At 44.9% G+C, this 18,499-nt stretch overlaps 1 protein-coding gene across 1 annotated transcript; it reads left to right on the top strand.

The window, feature by feature from the left end:
• Nucleotides 1-14,932: 14,932 nt before the first annotated feature.
• LOC136532501 (sister chromatid cohesion protein PDS5 homolog C-like) lies at nucleotides 14,933-17,201 on the top strand (the record flags this gene model as incomplete). Its single annotated transcript, XM_066525092.1, has 7 exons — nucleotides 14,933-15,094; nucleotides 15,178-15,260; nucleotides 15,679-15,730; nucleotides 15,869-15,937; nucleotides 16,019-16,053; nucleotides 16,663-16,734; nucleotides 16,822-17,201. Coding segments are annotated over exons 1-7 (853 nt in total), but the record flags the coding sequence as incomplete, so codon positions are not given.
• Between the last annotated feature and the right edge of the window lie 1,298 nt (nucleotides 17,202-18,499).

Raw genomic sequence — 18,499 nt, 5'->3', positions numbered from 1 at the left:
GTCTGTTTTATTTTTCAGATATCTTTGTTAATTAATGGCATCAGCAAATTTCTGGAGACATTACACGTCCATGCTATTGTGAACCAGAATCCAGGATTATTCGCTGACCGAGATAAAATAAAAACAGAAAAAGGTTATTCAGTTTTGTCATAAACTATTCAGCTGGGTGCGCAAGCAAAGGCCAAGCACTACCGGAATCCTTAAGTTTGCCCAGTGTTTTTATGTTTGCCAAGTGCATTCTCTCGGGCACTCGGCAAACAGCTCTTTGCCGAGTGCTTTTCGAAAAACACTCGGCATACAAGTGATTTGCCGAGTGTTTTTATTAAAACACTAGACATACAAGTTATTTGCCAAGTGCCCTGGATCTGGCACTTGACAAAGTATTGCCGAGTGCCAGATCTAGAGCACTCGGCAAAGCCACCGCCTGCCGCACACTTAACAACGCATGCACACCCCCTCCTTCCCTGCCCCCGCACCCCTCTCCCAGCTGCCTCCACGCCCCTCCCCTCCTCCAGCCGGCACCACCCCCTCCTTCCCCGGCGGCTGCCCCCTCCCTCCCTCCCCTCCTCCCTTTTCGGTGGCGGCGCACCCCTCCCCTCCCTCTCCGGCGCGCCCCCTACCGTGCCCTCCCCTCCCTCCCTCCCCTCCTCCCTCTCCGGCGCCGGCACGGCCCCGCCCTCCCCTCACTAGATCCGCCCGGCCCTCAGCTCCCCTCCCTCCTCCCCTACCTCCTCCCCAGATCCGCCCGCCCGCGCCCTCTCTCTGGCGCCGCCACACCACTCCCCTCCCTCCCTTGGCACACGGCAAAGATCCTGTTCCCGGTAGTGAAGGGGCTGCACCAAGCATTATCAAGCTTTTCTGGACCGGAGACGTGTGGAATTTCTTTTTCCTTTTTTGTGAATATTTACGTGTGGTCTTTCAATCTTTCTTTTAATTTTTCTTTTTATATATAAGGACTCGTGTTGAAGAATTAAAAATCATTGTTGTCTCACCATATAGGAATCACCTACAGGCAATCGATCGAATATTCAATTGATCTAGCAACAAGCAATTGGAACGAGCAGTTGGTCAGAGACGTACATTTTGGGAAGAAGATGCAAAAATCATTCAATCCTGGCCACTATTTGAAATAAAACACGGATGATTTTCTAGCCTGGCATCCAAATCCTAAAGGCCTGTTTTAAGTGAAATCATATCGTTCTATGCCCTTCTTTGAATAAAAATCCGGCCGGAACCTAGAACGTCTGGGGCCAGTGTGTCGTCATCCTCTTCTGCATCTGCGAGTAGCTTTGAATATGTGGAATATGGAAAACGAGAATTGGACGATGAATGTTGCGAATAAGGTCAAGGTTTTCGTATTGCTATTAGCCGCTGCCGCCTGCTCGCGGCTGTTTCTCGCTGTAGCTAGACAAACAGTTAGACTTTTTTTTTTCTGATAGTACAGAGATGGGTAGAATAAACCCTATTCAAAGTTTTGAAGTGTCAATAGCTACAATAGTAGAACAATGCCTACAAGTAGGCCCCATTTGGCAGAGCTTCTCCACCGACTTCAGAAGCCGTTTAGAGTTGTTTTCTACCAAACGAGGTAAAATAGAATGGCTTCCTTGGTGAAGCCCCTAGAAACCTGCTCTCATAGAGGTTTGGGATGGGAATGAGCCAAAAAAGTTAGCTTCAACCGGAATCACCTCACCTACATGGCATCCAACACGGATTGAGCCTGTTTTGCCCCCGTAGAGAAGAAGCACGCAGAGAAGAAAGACCTCACGAGCTGCCGGAGTGTGCGGTCGTCGTGGCGCGCGACCATCGGGGAGTGGCGCATAAGCCACCAGGGAGGGAGGCGCGGGTCGTCGGGGAGTAGGGCTAGATAACCAGCCAGCTCGGCTCATTATGGCTCAGCTCGTTATAGCTCCGCTCGTTATGGTCAGATCGTTATGGCTTGTTATTCAAACGAGCCCGAAGTCTAGCTCGGCTCGGCTTATTAGCGACCTCGAGCTGGCTCGTGGGCCAAAGCACAAAAGCATATTATGTAGAGATTATAACCACAAGTCAACAACAAACACATTACATGCATATTTAAAATGAAATAAAGCAGAATAATGTGAATTCTACAATGGAAAATACAAGTATGCTATCATCCATGTGTTAGGCCATAGGCAAAGTGATAAGTGGGCTTATTAAAGTTGTTGGTCTGTTATTTATCTTGCCTTGTTTTGGCTCACAAGCGGCTCGTGAGCTGGCTCATTAACAAACTGAGCTAAACTGCTGGCTTGGCTTGTTAAAAAATTCAAACGAGTCGAGTCAAGCCGAGCCACTAATGAGCCGAGTCGAGCGAGCTATCGAGCTACGAGTTTTTCGTCCAGCCCTACCGGAGAGGGGGTGCGCGAGCCACTTGGGAGGGTCGTGCGGCCACCGGGCCAGGGAAGAGGGCGCGAGCCATCGGGGAGGGAGGCGCGGGTTGCTAGGAGGTTGTCCAAGTCATCAGGGAGGGGCACGCGGCCACCGACGAGGGAGGCGCGGGCCGTTGGGGAGGGAGGCGTGGGCCACTAGGAGGCCGTGCAAGTCGCCGGGGAGGGGCGTGCGGCCACCGGTGAGGAGGCGGGTAGGTCGCCGGGAGGGGATGCGTGGGCCGCCGACAGGGTGTGCATGCCACCTTGGAGAGCGTGTCGGGAGGGGCGCGTTAGGGACTCGTCGTGTGAACAACCGGGGATGAAGCAGAGAAGAAAAAGAGAAGGGTGTTCTAGTGATTTTATTCTTTTGCCCATAATGAGATGCAATTTTTTCAAACGGGGTATCAAAATGGCTCCGGCTCCAACGAGACAATGGTTCGTGGAGTTGAAGCCGAAAAAATGGCTTCACAAAGTGAAGCCCTGCCAAATGGGTTCGCATTAGTCCTCGTACTTGTCTTAAAAAAAAGAATCCCAATTATCAGTGCTTTTTATAACAATTATCGGTGTTGAACTACGTATGAACCTAGTATTGATAAACCATTTCTTTATTTATTATAAAACACAAAACTGCTCTATGTACCCTAGAATACTGTATCACCAATTCTTTATTACAGACAATGTGTACGAGTACACTGTACACATACATGCATGTTTTTAGGGCAGTCCCAGATGCCACCTAAGCAAAATGATAACGTGGCAGCTTAATTAACGAGCAAAGAGAAGAAAATTTGTAGAAATAGTTTCCTAAGAGAGAAACGACGTCCTCTCTTCTACCAACGCACGAAGAAACCATCGAAACACCATTGGGAAGAAACCACCGGTTTCTCACAGCGCCGCACTCGCCTGCCGGCCGTGCCCGTCCCGCTCGGCTGCGCCGGCAACGCCCGCTCGCGCCGGCCGTGTGCACCCGCGCCGCCGCAGGGCTCGTCTGCGCCGGACGTCTACTCGCGCGCCTCCGCGCTGGCTCGCGCCGCCGCAGGAGCTCGCACGCGCCGCTGCCCACGAGCCGCCGCGCTGGCCGCGCTCGTGTGCCATCCACGCTCGCCAGCGCACGAGGCCCTCCATGGCAAGGTGGAGGCCGGCCGAGGCACCTCCGCGCAGGCTGCTGTCGCCGCCGCCTAGACCGCTCGCGTCCACCCAGGCCACGCTCTCCACAATGCTCTCCTGTCGAGCTTGGGCTCCACGACGACGACAGGATGGAGCAGGACGCACGGGCCGCGCCGCGAGCAGTGCGCAGGCCCACCTCCGTCTGCGTCCGTCGCACAGGCCGCGCTGCGCCGCCGTGCAGACCATGACGGCCCGTCGTCGAGCAGGATGCGCAGGCCAGGCCGCACGCGCTCGCACACCAGGCGCCTCGTGCGCTCGCCCGCCTGCCGCCGCGCTCGTCCACGGGCCGCCGCATGCGTGTGCTCCCTCGCTCCGCCAGCTGCACGCGCTCGCCCGCTGCCGCTAATGCTCGCCCTGCGCCGCTCGTACGCTGGCCGCCGTGCGTGCTTGCTCGCATGCTTGCCTGCCCGCCCGCCGCCGCACGCGCTCTTTCTTTCTTCGTGTGCGGTTGGGAGAGACAACGAGGAGAGAGAGTTCAGGAGGGAGCAACGGATAAAGGAGAGAGATTAAAAAAAATTATTACGCCGAAGATTGTGTGCCATAGTTTCTATAGATGGTTTTTATTAACATGGTCTCTTAGGCCTTGTTAGATTGGGGTTAGAAAATTAGTATTTGGCACTGTAGCACTTGCGTTTGTATTTAAACATTATTGTCCAATCATGACCTAACTAGACTCAAAAGATTCGTCTCGTAATTTACAATCAAACTGTGTAATTAGTAAATTTTTTATCTATATTTAATACTTCATGCATGTGTCAAAGATTTGATGTGACGGAGAAGAGAGTGAAAAAACGCATAGTTTCATTCGGACTACACTTACTAGATCTGTAAAACATTTATTGCCACAAGGGTAAAAAACTGACTTCTCACTCACCGAGCCGTCGCCTAGTGTTTGCGGCGGCCCTTTCCGATTCCCCAATCCCCGCTGCCGGCCGCCACGCCGCGCCGCCATATATGGGGAAGGTCGTAGGAGCCAAAGCGGAAGAGAAGACCGGAGGAAGGGGAAGGAGGAGATCGCCTCCAGGCCCAGGACCCGATCAGCAGCCTCCCCGACGCCGTCCTCGGCGACATCGTCTCCCTGCTCCCCACAAAGGACAGCGCCCGCACGCAGGTGTTGTCCTCCCCGCTGGCGGCCTGTATGGCGCACCTCTCCTCTCAACCTCGACCTCGTCAGTCTGCCGCTCTGCAACCTGGAGCGCTCACCCCGCAGTGAAATCTCCCGCATCCTTTCCTCGCACCAGGGCTCCGGCCGCCGCTTCTCCATACCCATGCTGTACTTCATGGAGCTACGCGAGCGTGACCGCTCCACCACGACACTGGAAAGACTGGCTCTGGTCCCCCGCCCTCGACAACCTCCAGGAGCTTGAGTTCCACTACAGCCATCCAGGTGTGTAGAGATCCCGCTGCCGCCATCGGTGCGCCGCTCTCATCCACTCTTCGCGTTGCCCTCTTTGGTGGCTGCGGTGGGTTCCAGATGGAAGCAACACCGGCGCCCTACTTCACTTGCCGGTTCTCTAGCAGCTCAGCCTTTTGGATGTCACAATCTCTGAGAGCTCTCTACACTCCCCTACTAGCAGGCTTGCCCTGCCCTGCAGAGCTTGCTGCTATCTTACAGCATTGACAGCTCTCGAGTCCGGATCGTGTCTCCTACCCTTAGAAGTGTGTCTGTGATCACAACCCTGAGTGGCACCATGTGTCAACAGATCGTCGTCGAGGATGCCCCTAGTCTTGAAAGACTGCTGCTTTTTCCACATTGGGGTTTCCACAGAAATGGTCATCACGGTGATCTCAGCACCAAACTTGCATATATTTTGGGGCAATTCTCTAGAGACTACCCCAGGGTCGAGTTTGGGTCCACAATTCTTCACGAATATCTATATCTTATCACTTACACTTTCAGAGGAATCTAAATGTCTTTACCGATTATGACCTTACTAACCCTTTGTATTTTATACTTACCTTAGGGATCAAGCCTCGTTAGCTCAACGACTGTGGTGCCCAATGTGAAGATTTTAGCATTATCAAATATTGCATCTTAGTTTGGATATGGTTATTGACGCCATTAGATGCTTTCCTTGCTTGAAGAACTTGTACATCAAGGTGACCAAACCTACTTCCATCTGGCATTAATTCTTCTGTCACCTACAATCGCATCGATACATTTTCTAATGCTAGTTTTTCTCCACTTTATGTCAATTATGCTTTTTCCAGACTACAACAGCGGGGGAGAAAAATGTGTGGTGTCATAAATACTGGAATCTTATCAGGACCCCTTGGACATTCCACTGAGGAAAATTGTGCTGTTAAACTACCGAGGCAACAAATTGCATGTTAACTTTGCCAAGTTCTTCATACTTATGCAAGGTTGCTAGAGTCGAATGGTTTTGTGTGCAGATTGTGAGAACCAGCAGTGAGAAACAGCAATAAACTTCTCCAGACCAAAAATAAGGCTTCTAGGTTTGCGCAGTTTGGTTTTGAACTTGCCCGGACCGTAAATAAGGGTTCTAGGTTTGATTTTAGGTACCATGCCTCTTGGTATGGGCAGTTTCACCACATGAATAACGGGATGGCAACATGATTTGTCAGCAACTGGCCCCTTTGTAAGGTTTGGCGAGTGGGCTAATTGTTAGTCGCCTTTGTAACGTTTAACGAGTGGGGCAATTTTTAGGGCCCGTTTGGCATGGCTCCGGCTCGTGAAAAAAACAGCTCTGGCTCTGGCTCGTATGGAAAAGCAGCTTTTTCTGACTCTGGCTTATTTTTGTACGAAACGTTTGGCAAAACGGCTTCTCCTAGAGTAAAGAAGACATGAAATGTCCAAATACCCTTATATTTTTTTTTTCTTTTTTCTTTTTTTTTCTCATTCTTTTTTCCATTTTTCTTTCTTTTTTTTATTTTTCTTTCCTCTCCCTTCTTTTCTTCTCAATTATTCTCCCCCGAACGGCCTCACTCCTTTACCGGCACCACTCCCTCCATCCATCTATCCTCGCTCTCTCTCTCTCTCTCTCTCCTCTCTCTTCCCCTCGGGCGTAGCAGGAGGCCGGACGGGAGAATCTCGAGGGCCGGCCCACCGGAGCAGGGGAGGGGCCGACAGTGGGGCGAGCTGGAGCTCAGGAGGCCGGCGGGGCGGAGCTGGAGACCGGCGGGTGGAGCAGGACGAGGGCCGGCGGTGGGGCGGAGCGGAGCAGGGAGAAGCCAGCGGTGGGGCGAAGCTCGAGGCTGATGGAGTGGAGCATGGGAAGCCGGCTGGGCGGAGCTCAAGGCCGACGGGGCGGCGTAGGGAGGCGGGCCGTCGGCGCGCGGCATCGGGGAGGAGAGCAAGCCGGGGACAGGGATGAAAAGGACGAGCTCGAGCCAGAATAAGCAGTATTTTTGTCTTCTCGCGTGGGAGGAACTGAGTCACCGGGTTTTGCGGGGCTTTGCCGGCTTCTTGCCGCAAGCCGTTTTGGCCTGTCGCCGTTTGCAAGGCTTCGCCCGAAGCCGCTCGAGGAGCCGCGGCAAAAGCCCTGCCAAAGGGGGGCTTAGTCTAATACTGTTTTACAAAAAACCTGATTTGTCACTTGTTTATAGTGTTATGGGTTTCGACATTTGAAATCTCTATTCCTAGAATATTGTAATTTGTCACAAAACTAAGTGCTATATTTTGTTTTTACCGGTGAAGTGCTTATTGAGTGGGCTGATCCATATAAAAAATAGGCCTTCCAGAGACAACCTGATTTTGCGTATCACAATAGGCCTTCTAATTTCTTTGTAGGTACTGGACAACTTGTCTTCCAGGACAAAAGTGGGTCTTCTAGTAAAACTTGGCTTTGTAGGTACTTGGGCCAAGCACATCATCATTCATTGTCAATGCTTACCTTTTGTAAGATTTTGTGATTCGGTCTAATTTCTTTACATATGTTAGCCTATAGTCTCCTTCCCAATTTTGATTAGTCACTTGGATGTAGTACATGTACTGTTTTGTTGTATAAACCCATTGGCATCCTCTAAAAAAGGAATGTCTTTGGTAAGAAAATGAGCGTATTATCTAGAAGCTAGTCATGTTCGTGCATTGTGTCAGTTGAGAATTTGTGGTATTTAGTAGTAGTCAGTGCCAAGCTACTTGCTTTTCCTCTAGATGTAACTGAGGACTCTCACCTGTTTATATGCATATGCATTCAACTCTCTCTCTCTCTCTCTCTCTCCTTCTCTCCTTTCTCCTTTCTGCCATTTCTAAACAGAGAGCATTGATTATATAGTGATGTTACATATTGATTCCAAACAGGTTACATGTTGAATTCACATGCTCTGTTTGTTTTTCCATGTCCTGATTTGTGTGCATGTGTTTTCATATGAATAGTTAGAAAGGTCTTGACTGGGTTTAGGGGTGGGGGTGGGAATGATCGCCACTTGCAAGGTGAGGAATTGTGAGGTGGCTCTCTTACGACCTAACCTTCTAAAGTCATAACAAGTCTCATAGATATTTGAGATTCCAGGTGGTACTAAAAGATGCAATTCTGTGGGTTGATTGATTATATGTAGTTTTCTAGGGTGATTTTGAATATTGTTGGGTCAGTCTTGATTGGATTATCTTTTTTGTTCTTTTTTCCTGAATAAATAAATTGATATGAGACATGAGTTAGTTTGAGATCATGTATGTCAGAGCGAGGGAGATTGGGAGAGGGCACATTGGGTCAGATATGGTTATGGTGTTGCTTTGGCTTTTGGCAAATTGACAGTAACAATGCTGAGCGGGATTTCCATCTGTAGTAGTGCAGTAGTGCAAAGTGCTAACGACTGTGTTGTACATCAACTCAGGGACTGCTATCAAGTCTTAGACTTTTAAGTGAGATGTAGAAGCTTCAAATTGAGTTCCTAGACTTTGAGAGTCAAGAGTTGAAATATAGCATCAAAGCTTTCAGCTGAGATGTGGCAAATTAACTTTCAGTAGTTTGATCGAACTCTGAAAGGGCTTCTGAAGTTCAGTAATGAGAGATTTTGTTTAATTTAGGTGACTGCAACTTCAAGTTTGAGTTGCAGCTCGAAATCATTGATTGTGTGGTGTCAGGTGTTATATATGAAGTTGAAGTTGTTCTCAGTGACTCTGCCAAAAGAACGCTTTGAATTTCACATTGTATTAGGACTACATTAAGGTGCATTCATGCGTCTGGTTGTTGTTTTAGTCACTGCTCATCTTTTTTTTAATTTTCCATTTGGTATGTATGAGGTGGCAAACTTTCAGTGCAGAACTCTGAAAGGGCATTTGAAAATCAGAGACGAGGGATTTTGTTTAATTTTAAGTAGGTGACCGCAAGTCTGCAACTTTATTAATTCCTATGCATAGGGCCAGTTTGCTTCAGGCTGCTCAGATTCATTACAAGCTCAAGTGATTCTGAACTCTGATGATTCCAGAAGCCAGTACAGAACAGTGTACCAGTGCAGTCATTTGTCTTTTTTTGGCCTCCATATAACACGTCGTATGTCAATGGCCTCGCTGCACGGCTGCTTGTGTTGTCTGTTTGTTCCATTTCTCTACTTGCCCAAATCATTCTAGCCACTTGAAAAATTCTGTTTCCATGTCAATCAATGAAATGAGTTCCGAGAGTTTCAGTTGATATTCAAAAGTGTGTTTGGCAGGATCCAAAATCTTTCAACTGAGAATGAAAAGTTTTAGTTGAGATTAAATACTTTCTTGTCTCAGACCATTTCAACTTGAAACCACCAGTGTAGAATTTGTTTGTCATCTGATTTTTCAATTACAACCACAGTTTTTTGGTGGTACGTTTTTTTTTTTAAAAAAACTTATATTTTTTTTAGGAAGGGCCCAAGTGAGTGCCAGGCAAGCACATTGTTTATGAACCATGAAACCTTGTCTCTAGATCAGGTTTAGTGTAGTAGTAATAATGTGCAGTATGAAACCTTATTATGGAGCAAAGCTGCGACATTTATCATATATAATTATGCCGGAAAAGGTATTTACTAATTGTTCAGTCCTTGTCTTGCAAATTTCAAATACAGATGCAAGCATGGCCTGCTCAAGGGCACATTTTGTAAACAAGTTTAATTTAACCTCTATATGAAATCGAAGAACAACGGTTATTTTTTAAACTTGTTTTAAAGTTTAAATTCAAACTTTTTTGAACCAAATAAGTTTTAAAAGTCATTTACAATTATTTGCATTTTTAAATTGACAACTGAATTTTTTTGAAATAGGTTTTGTTTTTTAAAATAAAATTGTAACATATTCCTAACCTAACTGAGTTTTTAATAATTAATTTCCATACAACAAAAGATGCAAGCAACACAAATGCAACAATTTTTTTACCCTATGTCAAGACTAATTCATTTTATAAAATATCAATAAATCTAACTTGAAATATGTCTTGATAGTGCGTTTGTTTTGTATTTTAAAAATGGTAAGGCAAAGCCTAGAGGGGATGAATAGGCATGTTTAAAATTTAACTCAAAGCAATGGTTATTAACAGGAACGACACTGCCGCACTTGCACGTCTGGGTACAATGACAATACTGTCACGTATCATAGCACCCTGAGAACACAAATCAAAACCTACCGAATGAAAACTAGATCGAGTGAATTATTGATGTTCCTGAGGTTGTATAGACCCTGTTTTACCCCTTCTCCAAGGTTGGAAGCTCAAGCACAAGTAGATCGGGAGTAAACCCTAGAATCACAACCAATACAATGTAAGCACAATACAAATAGCAAGAACACGAAGATAAGGGATTTATTCCGTGGTTCAGCTCGCCACCAAGGCTTTGCCTACTCCACGTTGTTGAGGAAGCCGCCAAGGCTTAGTTTCACATCCGTCCACTTCTTAAGTTAAGAGAGCAAGTCTCTTGGTTGAGAGTTCTTACTAGATGTTGGGAGAGTTTACAAACTTCCCAAAGTACACATAAGAGCTTGTAGTTCTTCCACCGGTGAGGCCTAGCCGACTAGGAGCTCTTGCTCCAAGAGTAACAAATGCAATATGTCAGCTTGAACGCGAACCAAGTATTCTAGGAGTTGGAGCTTGGTTTGGCAAGGTCTATTGTGAAATTTGGAGGCCAATCTCTCAAGGAATCACTAGGAATCAATGGGAAAAGTTGGGAGGCTTTAAGGCTAAAGAAAAGCTTGTCTGCTAGTTGTTGGGATGAGTGGTCGAGCTAGCCGTTGGGAGGAGAAAAGAGGTATAAATACCCCCATCATCCCAGTCGACCGTTAAGTCACGATAGTGCCTCATAATGCGCGGCAGTGCTGCATAATATGCTGCACTTCCACGCAAGCCATCAATAGAAGGTAGGAGTTAGGCTTTTGGCTGGCCTTGCTTTGTGTGAGGATTTGTTTATGGTCGGTTGAGTTGAGCACATGGTTACACACTAAAGCTTGTGTAGTGCACCCTCCTTGATAGTACAACAGTTCCTATACTCAATTTCAAAATATAAAATGAATCTAAACCTTTATTGAGTCCAATACCGCTACTATTTGTAATTAGAGGGTCCACCATTTTATTTAGCATCCTCATTGTTTTCTCACCTGCTTGTCAACTCGATAAATCTCATTAGTCCTCTAATTATGTAGTCATTATCACCAAAATCCACATTAGGGCTTGATTGTACTTACAATTTTATATGTTACGGTGTCAGTCCAAAATAGAGAAGTTTTATCTATGATAAAACTAGATTACATTTTTGGACTTTGGGAGTAGGATTCGTATTAATGGTGAGTGTATGCTATTTTAAAACTTTATTTTTATTGGTCGCACAGTATAAGAAACCCCCATCTTATTTACATGGGGTAATCAAAAAAATGTGTTTGGTAGTACGCATGAGCACAGATTCGCTCACTGTGCCACGAGGGGTCAAAAATAGGAAGTGGCTAGGCCCAAATTGGACTGCCAGTGAAAGATGCAAGCTAAAACATTTGGGAGTTGAGTATGAAAAGGCATAGAGTAAGTGGGTGAGGCTTGGGCCAAAGATTAAAAGGTTATATGGGCCGGATAAACTGGCCCAAAGCTACGACCAAACCCTAGAAGCCCATTCATTATTTCGCAACCCTACTCTATATATATAGCCGCCTACCAACCCATATATAATAGGCATACACAACACCTTCCCTAATGCCGCCAGTCCGCCGCCATCCGCAAGTCTTCATCTTCTTCTTTGTTCCACCATATGTGAGTGATTTCTTTCATTATATGTCTATTTTCTACTCGAAATGGTTAGCTAGTGATGTGCGCTCTAATAGAGAATTAAACACAACAAAAAAGGAGACCCTCAATATTGAAGTTCTAAGATAGACGAGGAAGGGAGGGTATGGTTATTACGTATTTATGTGTTTTTTTATAATTACACAGTACAACATAGACGCCCACAACATGCACGCAAACTCATCCCTATGAACACATGTACGCAAGTCCTACCCCTATGAACTCCTCCGAAGGATTGAGCTAGCAGAGCTCGAGGTTCACCAAGATTCATGAAGTCATCACAGACATCTTGCTGTTGACGGGGACATCGCCTACAACTGAAAGCATAGCGCCATTAAATCCTGAAATAAATCTAGGAAAATTCAAGCATCCTTGCCAAGTCGAGGATTTGAACCTGGGTGGACCGGTTCCAACACAAGAAACCTAACCAACTAATCTATGATCAATTCACAGGTATTTATGTGTTTCATATAATGAGTTTAGGGATACAACATATCTTAGTTTATTTTTATTACTATTATTTATATTTTCATGAAATGTTTTCATAAATAGGGAAAGTGTTTTCATCAAGATAAATGAGAACAGTGACAGTCATAGGAGCACAACATATCTTAGTATATTTTCCTTGTGCGCTTTATTTGAATTTCTCTATTGTTGTTGTGGAATCTTTGATATTTTGCTTTGTTTAGACTTAGCCGTTATATGTGTGGAATCATTATGTCCATTCAGCATTCACATAAGATACAAAAAATGTTCTAAAGGGGGCAAGGATAAAGAAGTTTGGTGGCTCAGGTTTCAACTATAAAAGATATGTTAGAGATTTTTTAGAGTTACTAGACATGTGAAACAATGAAGTCGTGGCATATAGAGTCTTTGCAACATTTATGTTAAAAAATCACATAAATCTTTCCCGAGCTGGAATTAAGAGTTCAACGAAGAAAAATTGATGTTTATAGCTAATGCTAGGGCCTTGGCACAACCATCATAGTTATTATTGTGGCACATGTTTGGTTTGGGAACGTCTTGGAATGAGATAGTCTCATCCCTGAATGTGGGATGTGATGGTCCCATCATACGTTTGGTTTAAAAGGATAGTCCATTCTTATTTTTTTTTTCTTTGGTTGGACTGATAGAGATGACTGGGATGAACACAATTTTCACATTGTCAGTCGCCATGAAACATGGGGTCTACTCACAATCTCTTGTCCACATATTTCTTCCTCCCAAATCCTCTGTACACCGTTGCCGCACTCTGGCCTGCCTTCCTACCCCACCCGTCGAAGCTACCCCTGCAAAGCCACCTGCTTGAGCTCAGTTCTTAGCACAACTACCCCACTACCCCCTTTCTTCCATGCCTCATGTGCCTTACCCCACCCACCGCACGTCACCTACCTCGGGAACTCCCATGCTACAAGCCACATGCTTGTCATTGGGGCACCCCCGCCTCAACGATTGTGCTTGCCTCAAGCCCCTCAACACTTCCATGCCAACCCGCACCCTACCCTTGTACTTGGCACGGACGGAGGAGCTATGGTGTTCACAAGGAACGAGCCCATCAACTCGATATGTGGTGAGGGGAGGGGGCGGACTCCCCCTAGGGCCAGACATCCTCCTCCCTAGTTTCCCCTAAACTAAACAACCTTCAGAATGGGATCCACCTATCCCATCTTCCGTGTCCCAAAAACTAAAACTAAATATATGGTTAGTTAGAGCCATTCAATGTTTTAGATAGTACTACAAAATAGATTGAACATAAACTATGGTCATTATATATCACAATCATTTTTCCTCGTAAACATTCATGGAATATGCATATATGAGCTGGGTGGTAGGTAATACACTAGCTAGAATATGAGCTAGGGATCTGAACAGGACCATATGCAATCTAGGTGGTAGGTAAGATATGAGCTATGGATCCAAATGTGACAGCTAATCTAGGTGGTAGGTAAGATGCTAGCTAGATTAATAGCTAGAGATTTAAATGGGATAGAATTAATCTGGGTAGTAGGTAAGACACTTCTAGACTATTAGCTATGGATCCAAACGGGACCACATGTAAGCTAGATTTTATGTAGGATACTAACTGGAGTATATTAATTGAGAGATCAAACGAGATCACATAAGATTTTTAACAGCTACTTCTTTGTTCCAAATTATAAGACGTTTTGGATTTTCTAAATTCATATCTTTTGCTATGCACCTGGATATATATTATATCTAGATACATAGTAGAAGCTATGAATCTAGAAATGTGACAGCTAAGATATTAGCTATGGATCCAAATGTGACAGCTAATCTACGTGGTAGGTAAGATGCTAGCTAGATTAATAGCTAGAGATTTAAATGGGATAGAATTAATCTGGGTGGTAGGTAAGACACTAGCTAGACTATTAGCTATGGATCCAAACAGACCACATGTAAGTTGGATATTGTGTAAGATACTAACTATACTATATTAATTAGAGAGATCAAACGAGATCACATAAGATTTTTAGCAGCTAGTACAATTGTTAGCTCTAAGGACCCAAATAGCATGTAAACCCAACACTTCACATTCAAATATTAAAAAAACAAATTATTCAAAATGAGCATTGACAATAAAAGTAACCAAAAAGAAAAAAATGTTAAAAGCCCTACACAAAACATCTAAACCCTACAATTTAAACATTTACACTTTATTTTTCAAATGATCCCAGACATTTTTTGAATTAACCCTAGTATATGAACCCTGTCTGCCGCCAAGTTTTCCCTTCCATATTATCCTTTGAATTCGAAATCAGAGTCAACCCGACTTGTGTGACCTGTCCTCGTCGCAGCCTTTGGAGGTGGGAGAGGTCGAGTGCCTTTGGAGGTAAACTGGTTGAAGGGGCCTCAACAGCTCAGCCCCTGCTCAACCTCACCCAACCCAGATGTTCCCGTTGCACGATTTGAATGGCGACGAATCATGAAAATTTTGAAGGTGGGAGAGGTCGAGTGCGAACGCCTCCTCACCGTCGCCGTCACCACCACCGGTGCCTCGTCGGCTATAAAACCCTACCCCCGCTAGTCTTCCCATCACCACCAGCCCCCTCGCCAAAACCCTAAACCCCTCTCCCCGTTAGGTCTCCACCCCGCGCCCCGACGATGGCGGAGGACGCACTGTGCAGCCCCTGTGATGACGCCGAAGGAAGTGCAGGCTGAGGCCGGGCTGCGCGGATGCGCGACGTAAGCCAGCGCTTTGGCGCTATCCCGGAGGACCGCGAGGAGCTGCTCCGGTTACTCGAGGTGGTGTCCCCAACAAGGATCGATAAATCAAAGGGCCAACAAGAGGATGGTGGGGCGTCATCAAAAAGGAAACGTTTGCAGGAAGCTCAAGAGGTATGCATTCTTGACACACAGTGAATTATCTTCGACCTTATTTCTGTTTCAGTTTATCAGAACCTTTTCTGTTGTGTTGGCAGACCCCTCTATCAAAGAAAAACAAAATGCTTGATGAAAACCTTGTTGGCTCAAGAATCAAAGTTTGGTGGCCAGATGACAAAATGTAAGTCCGATGATCAACATGCGTTTCTTATCAGTAATGGCATTCTTACAGTAGTTAGTATATATTATTTTTTGCACCAATGTTTTTTTTTGTCTATCGCAATGTCATTGATATTTCTATAGTGAAGCATTTGGTTATTTGTGAGCATATTTTATTGCTGACCACCTTCTGGATGCACTGTGGTCGCTATTTCCGAAGGCTACCAAGTCTGCATTGTGGTTGCTATTTGTCCCTTTTTATATATAAATATTATCTGCTTGTGAATTGTTTTTCTGGTTGGAACTTTACACCTATAGTTTTTCTTGTTTTTTCTTTAAATCTTCTTTTTTATAACAGTGTTGACAGCTGAAAATGATATTTGCTCCTTGAGTTATGCTAGTATGCAGTTTGGTTTTTGAAATTATTTCTTGATTTGCAGGTTCTATGCGGGTGTCGTTGAATCATTCGATTCTTTTTCAAAGAAGCACAAGGTGCCCATTCACATTTCATTTGTTCCTTAAGTGTTTAGCCTGTCTGAATGAAAAACACTATTATTAGTGATGGAATTCTTATTTTTCTCTTAAACAAAACTGATTATGATGTTTGGACCCTTTCCTCTTGTCACTCAGGTTTCGTATGATGATGGTGATGTTGAGGTACTAGTGCTTAAGAAGGAAAGATGGGAGTTCATTTCTGAGGTATTTCCATTAGGTTTGAATTTGATGCAGTTATATCTATCCTCCTCTGTTCCTTTTTCGGATTCATTTGCCATCCTGCAGGAACAAGACACTGATCCTGATGCACCATCTAATATGTAAGAAAAATATCTACTTTGCGCCTTTTGTATGTTCTGTGTTTTAGATGACAATTATAGTTATGCCAGAACGTTAAACAGTATAATATGTGATTCTGTGCACAACTGCAGTTTCCCCTACCTCGTATTAAGAACTGGTTTCTGCCTAAGTTGCTAGGAGCAGCTTCTTACACTTACTGGGTTACTAGTTTCAACACTAAAAAGCAAAGCAGCGGTAGCATGCAAATGCTTGATTTTTTCAAACAACCAATGTTTGTCTCATATGTTTTAAGCTTTTATGTGAATTCTTTTATGTGTTTTTGTCGCTGTCCTTATCTCCAACTTAACCTGTCTAGCATGCCTTTGATCTGTTTGATTGTCTAGCTATAACTTTGCTATTTGGTGGTAACCACCAAATGGAAATTCTGAAGTTGAATTATTCCTAATGTGTCTTCTTTGTTACATCTGAGTTACTTTCTATCCCAATTGATCAACTTTGGTTCATTTGTTCACACGCACACACTGTTCTATGCCAATGTTACCTGGAATTCCACTCCCGTCCATTTTTTAGGTTATAACTTAATGCAAAGGTTTCAGTTGTTAAATTATGAGTTGTTTCTTGTAAACCAGACCACGTGGCAGAAAAGCTAAAGGGAGCTCAGGTAAACAAATGAAGGGAGGAAAAACAGGAACACCTCAAAGGTAAGTGTTTACTATTATGAATGTGCTATCTTGATACATTGTACACTCGGTAGCTTTTGTGAAACTAATTAACTGTTTTATGCACAGTGGCAGTGATGTTAATAATCCTCCCAAGAAGAGAGGGCGTCCAAAAGGCGTGCGCTCCAGCAATAATATGTCGAATGCTGATAGCTCTGTGACTCCAACCAGACTGAAGGGAAAAAGTACTGAGAAGGATACTCAAGAAACACCTAAGACTGGCATTAACTCTAAGAAGGAAGGTGCAAGGCCCTCTCCATCTACTGGAAAGGCTAAGGATGCTGTTGTGAAGGCAAGCAGCAAGGATGAGGCTGATAGCACAGACAACTCAAAGGATGATGCTGGCAGTGAAGACAAGAATTCAAAAGATGAAGTGAAATCCAGTGAAGCTGTTGATGAATCCAAGACCAATGGTCTTTCAACCAAAAGGAAGCCAGATGAGAATGAAGGTGAGTCATCGGAGGAGAAGGGGTCTGCTAAAACCACTAGCAGAAAGAAACGCAGAAGAAAGAGCCGCAATTAATTGCTCAGAAGCTATATGCAGCTCATCATCTCGGGGGCGTTCCGCCCTTTGCACTCTTAAGTCTCAAAATGTTGGCATGAGGCATGCCATGTTTGCTTTTTTATTATTCCCTGGACCGGTTACCAGCTTAGCGCTCTGGTAATTGGCCATCTGGAGTCAACTCGTAGTTGTAGCAGTCTTAAACTCTCAATTGGAGCTGTAATGTTTGGTTTTACTTTATTTTGTTTCTCCTTGCCAGCGGCTGTACCTCTGGCAAAAATGGATTTCATGCTTGCTTTGGTTCAAGCTTTTGTGTTAAATCGTAATGCAGTTTGAGTTATCCTTTTTTTTATATATACATGTTGGCAAACAAAAATATGTTCCTGTTACGAAGAGAATGTAGCAAAAGAAAGGTACTCTGAGTTCGTAGTTTCTAACGTGATTTCCCTTGTCCTTTAAGAAAAAAAAAAAGTGATTTGCCCCATTTTCTTTTCCCTGACTTCTCTTCTAACTCGACTTATCTGCTGCCAAGAAAAATCACTACCGGAACAGTCGCTTTGACGTGTGCCACACACACACTCGGCAAAAACCAAAAAACACTCGGCAAAGGATTTGCCGAGTGTAACACTCGGCATATAGCACACGGCATCTACAGTGCCGGCAAACGGCTCTTTGCCGAGTGTTTTCTATTGGGCACTCGGCAAAGACTTTGCCAAGAGCTGAAACCGACGCTCGGCGAAAAAAAGTAACATGACGGAGTGGAAACGGTCACGGCGCGTTTGCCGAGTGTCAAATCTTAGGCACTCGACAAACCTTCCTTCTTTGCCGAGTGTCAACTTCTAGGCACGCGGCAAACCTTGTGTAAGGAAAATGGCCCTTAGGCCCATTTGTTTTGGATTCTGGTGTTTGATGATCAACACAACCAAATTAGACTAATGAATTTGCAAGTAATTGTTTTGTAGTTCAATAGGGTCCAAGACATGACTTGGACGAGGGCGCCGTAATGATCCGATGATCAACACCTTAAGCAAGACTTTAGAAGCATAAGAGAAGATCCAAGATATCAAGTAAAGTCCAAGTACGAAGATAGGAATCAAGCCGGACGCAAGATCATAAAGAAACGAGCTCACAGAGGTGACCGGACGCTAGACCGGACGCTGGTAGCACAGTGACCGGACGCTCTGATCAAGAGGCTCGACAGCAGCAGCGATCGGACGCTGAACAACAAAATCGACTGGGACGCAG

The sequence above is a fragment of the Miscanthus floridulus genome, unplaced genomic scaffold (genome assembly GCF_019320115.1).
Source record: "Miscanthus floridulus cultivar M001 unplaced genomic scaffold, ASM1932011v1 fs_644_1, whole genome shotgun sequence".
In the NCBI taxonomy this organism is placed as follows: domain Eukaryota; kingdom Viridiplantae; phylum Streptophyta; class Magnoliopsida; order Poales; family Poaceae; genus Miscanthus; species Miscanthus floridulus.
Note: the sequence above shows the minus strand (reverse complement) of the source record. Positions and strands in the feature narration are given on the sequence as shown.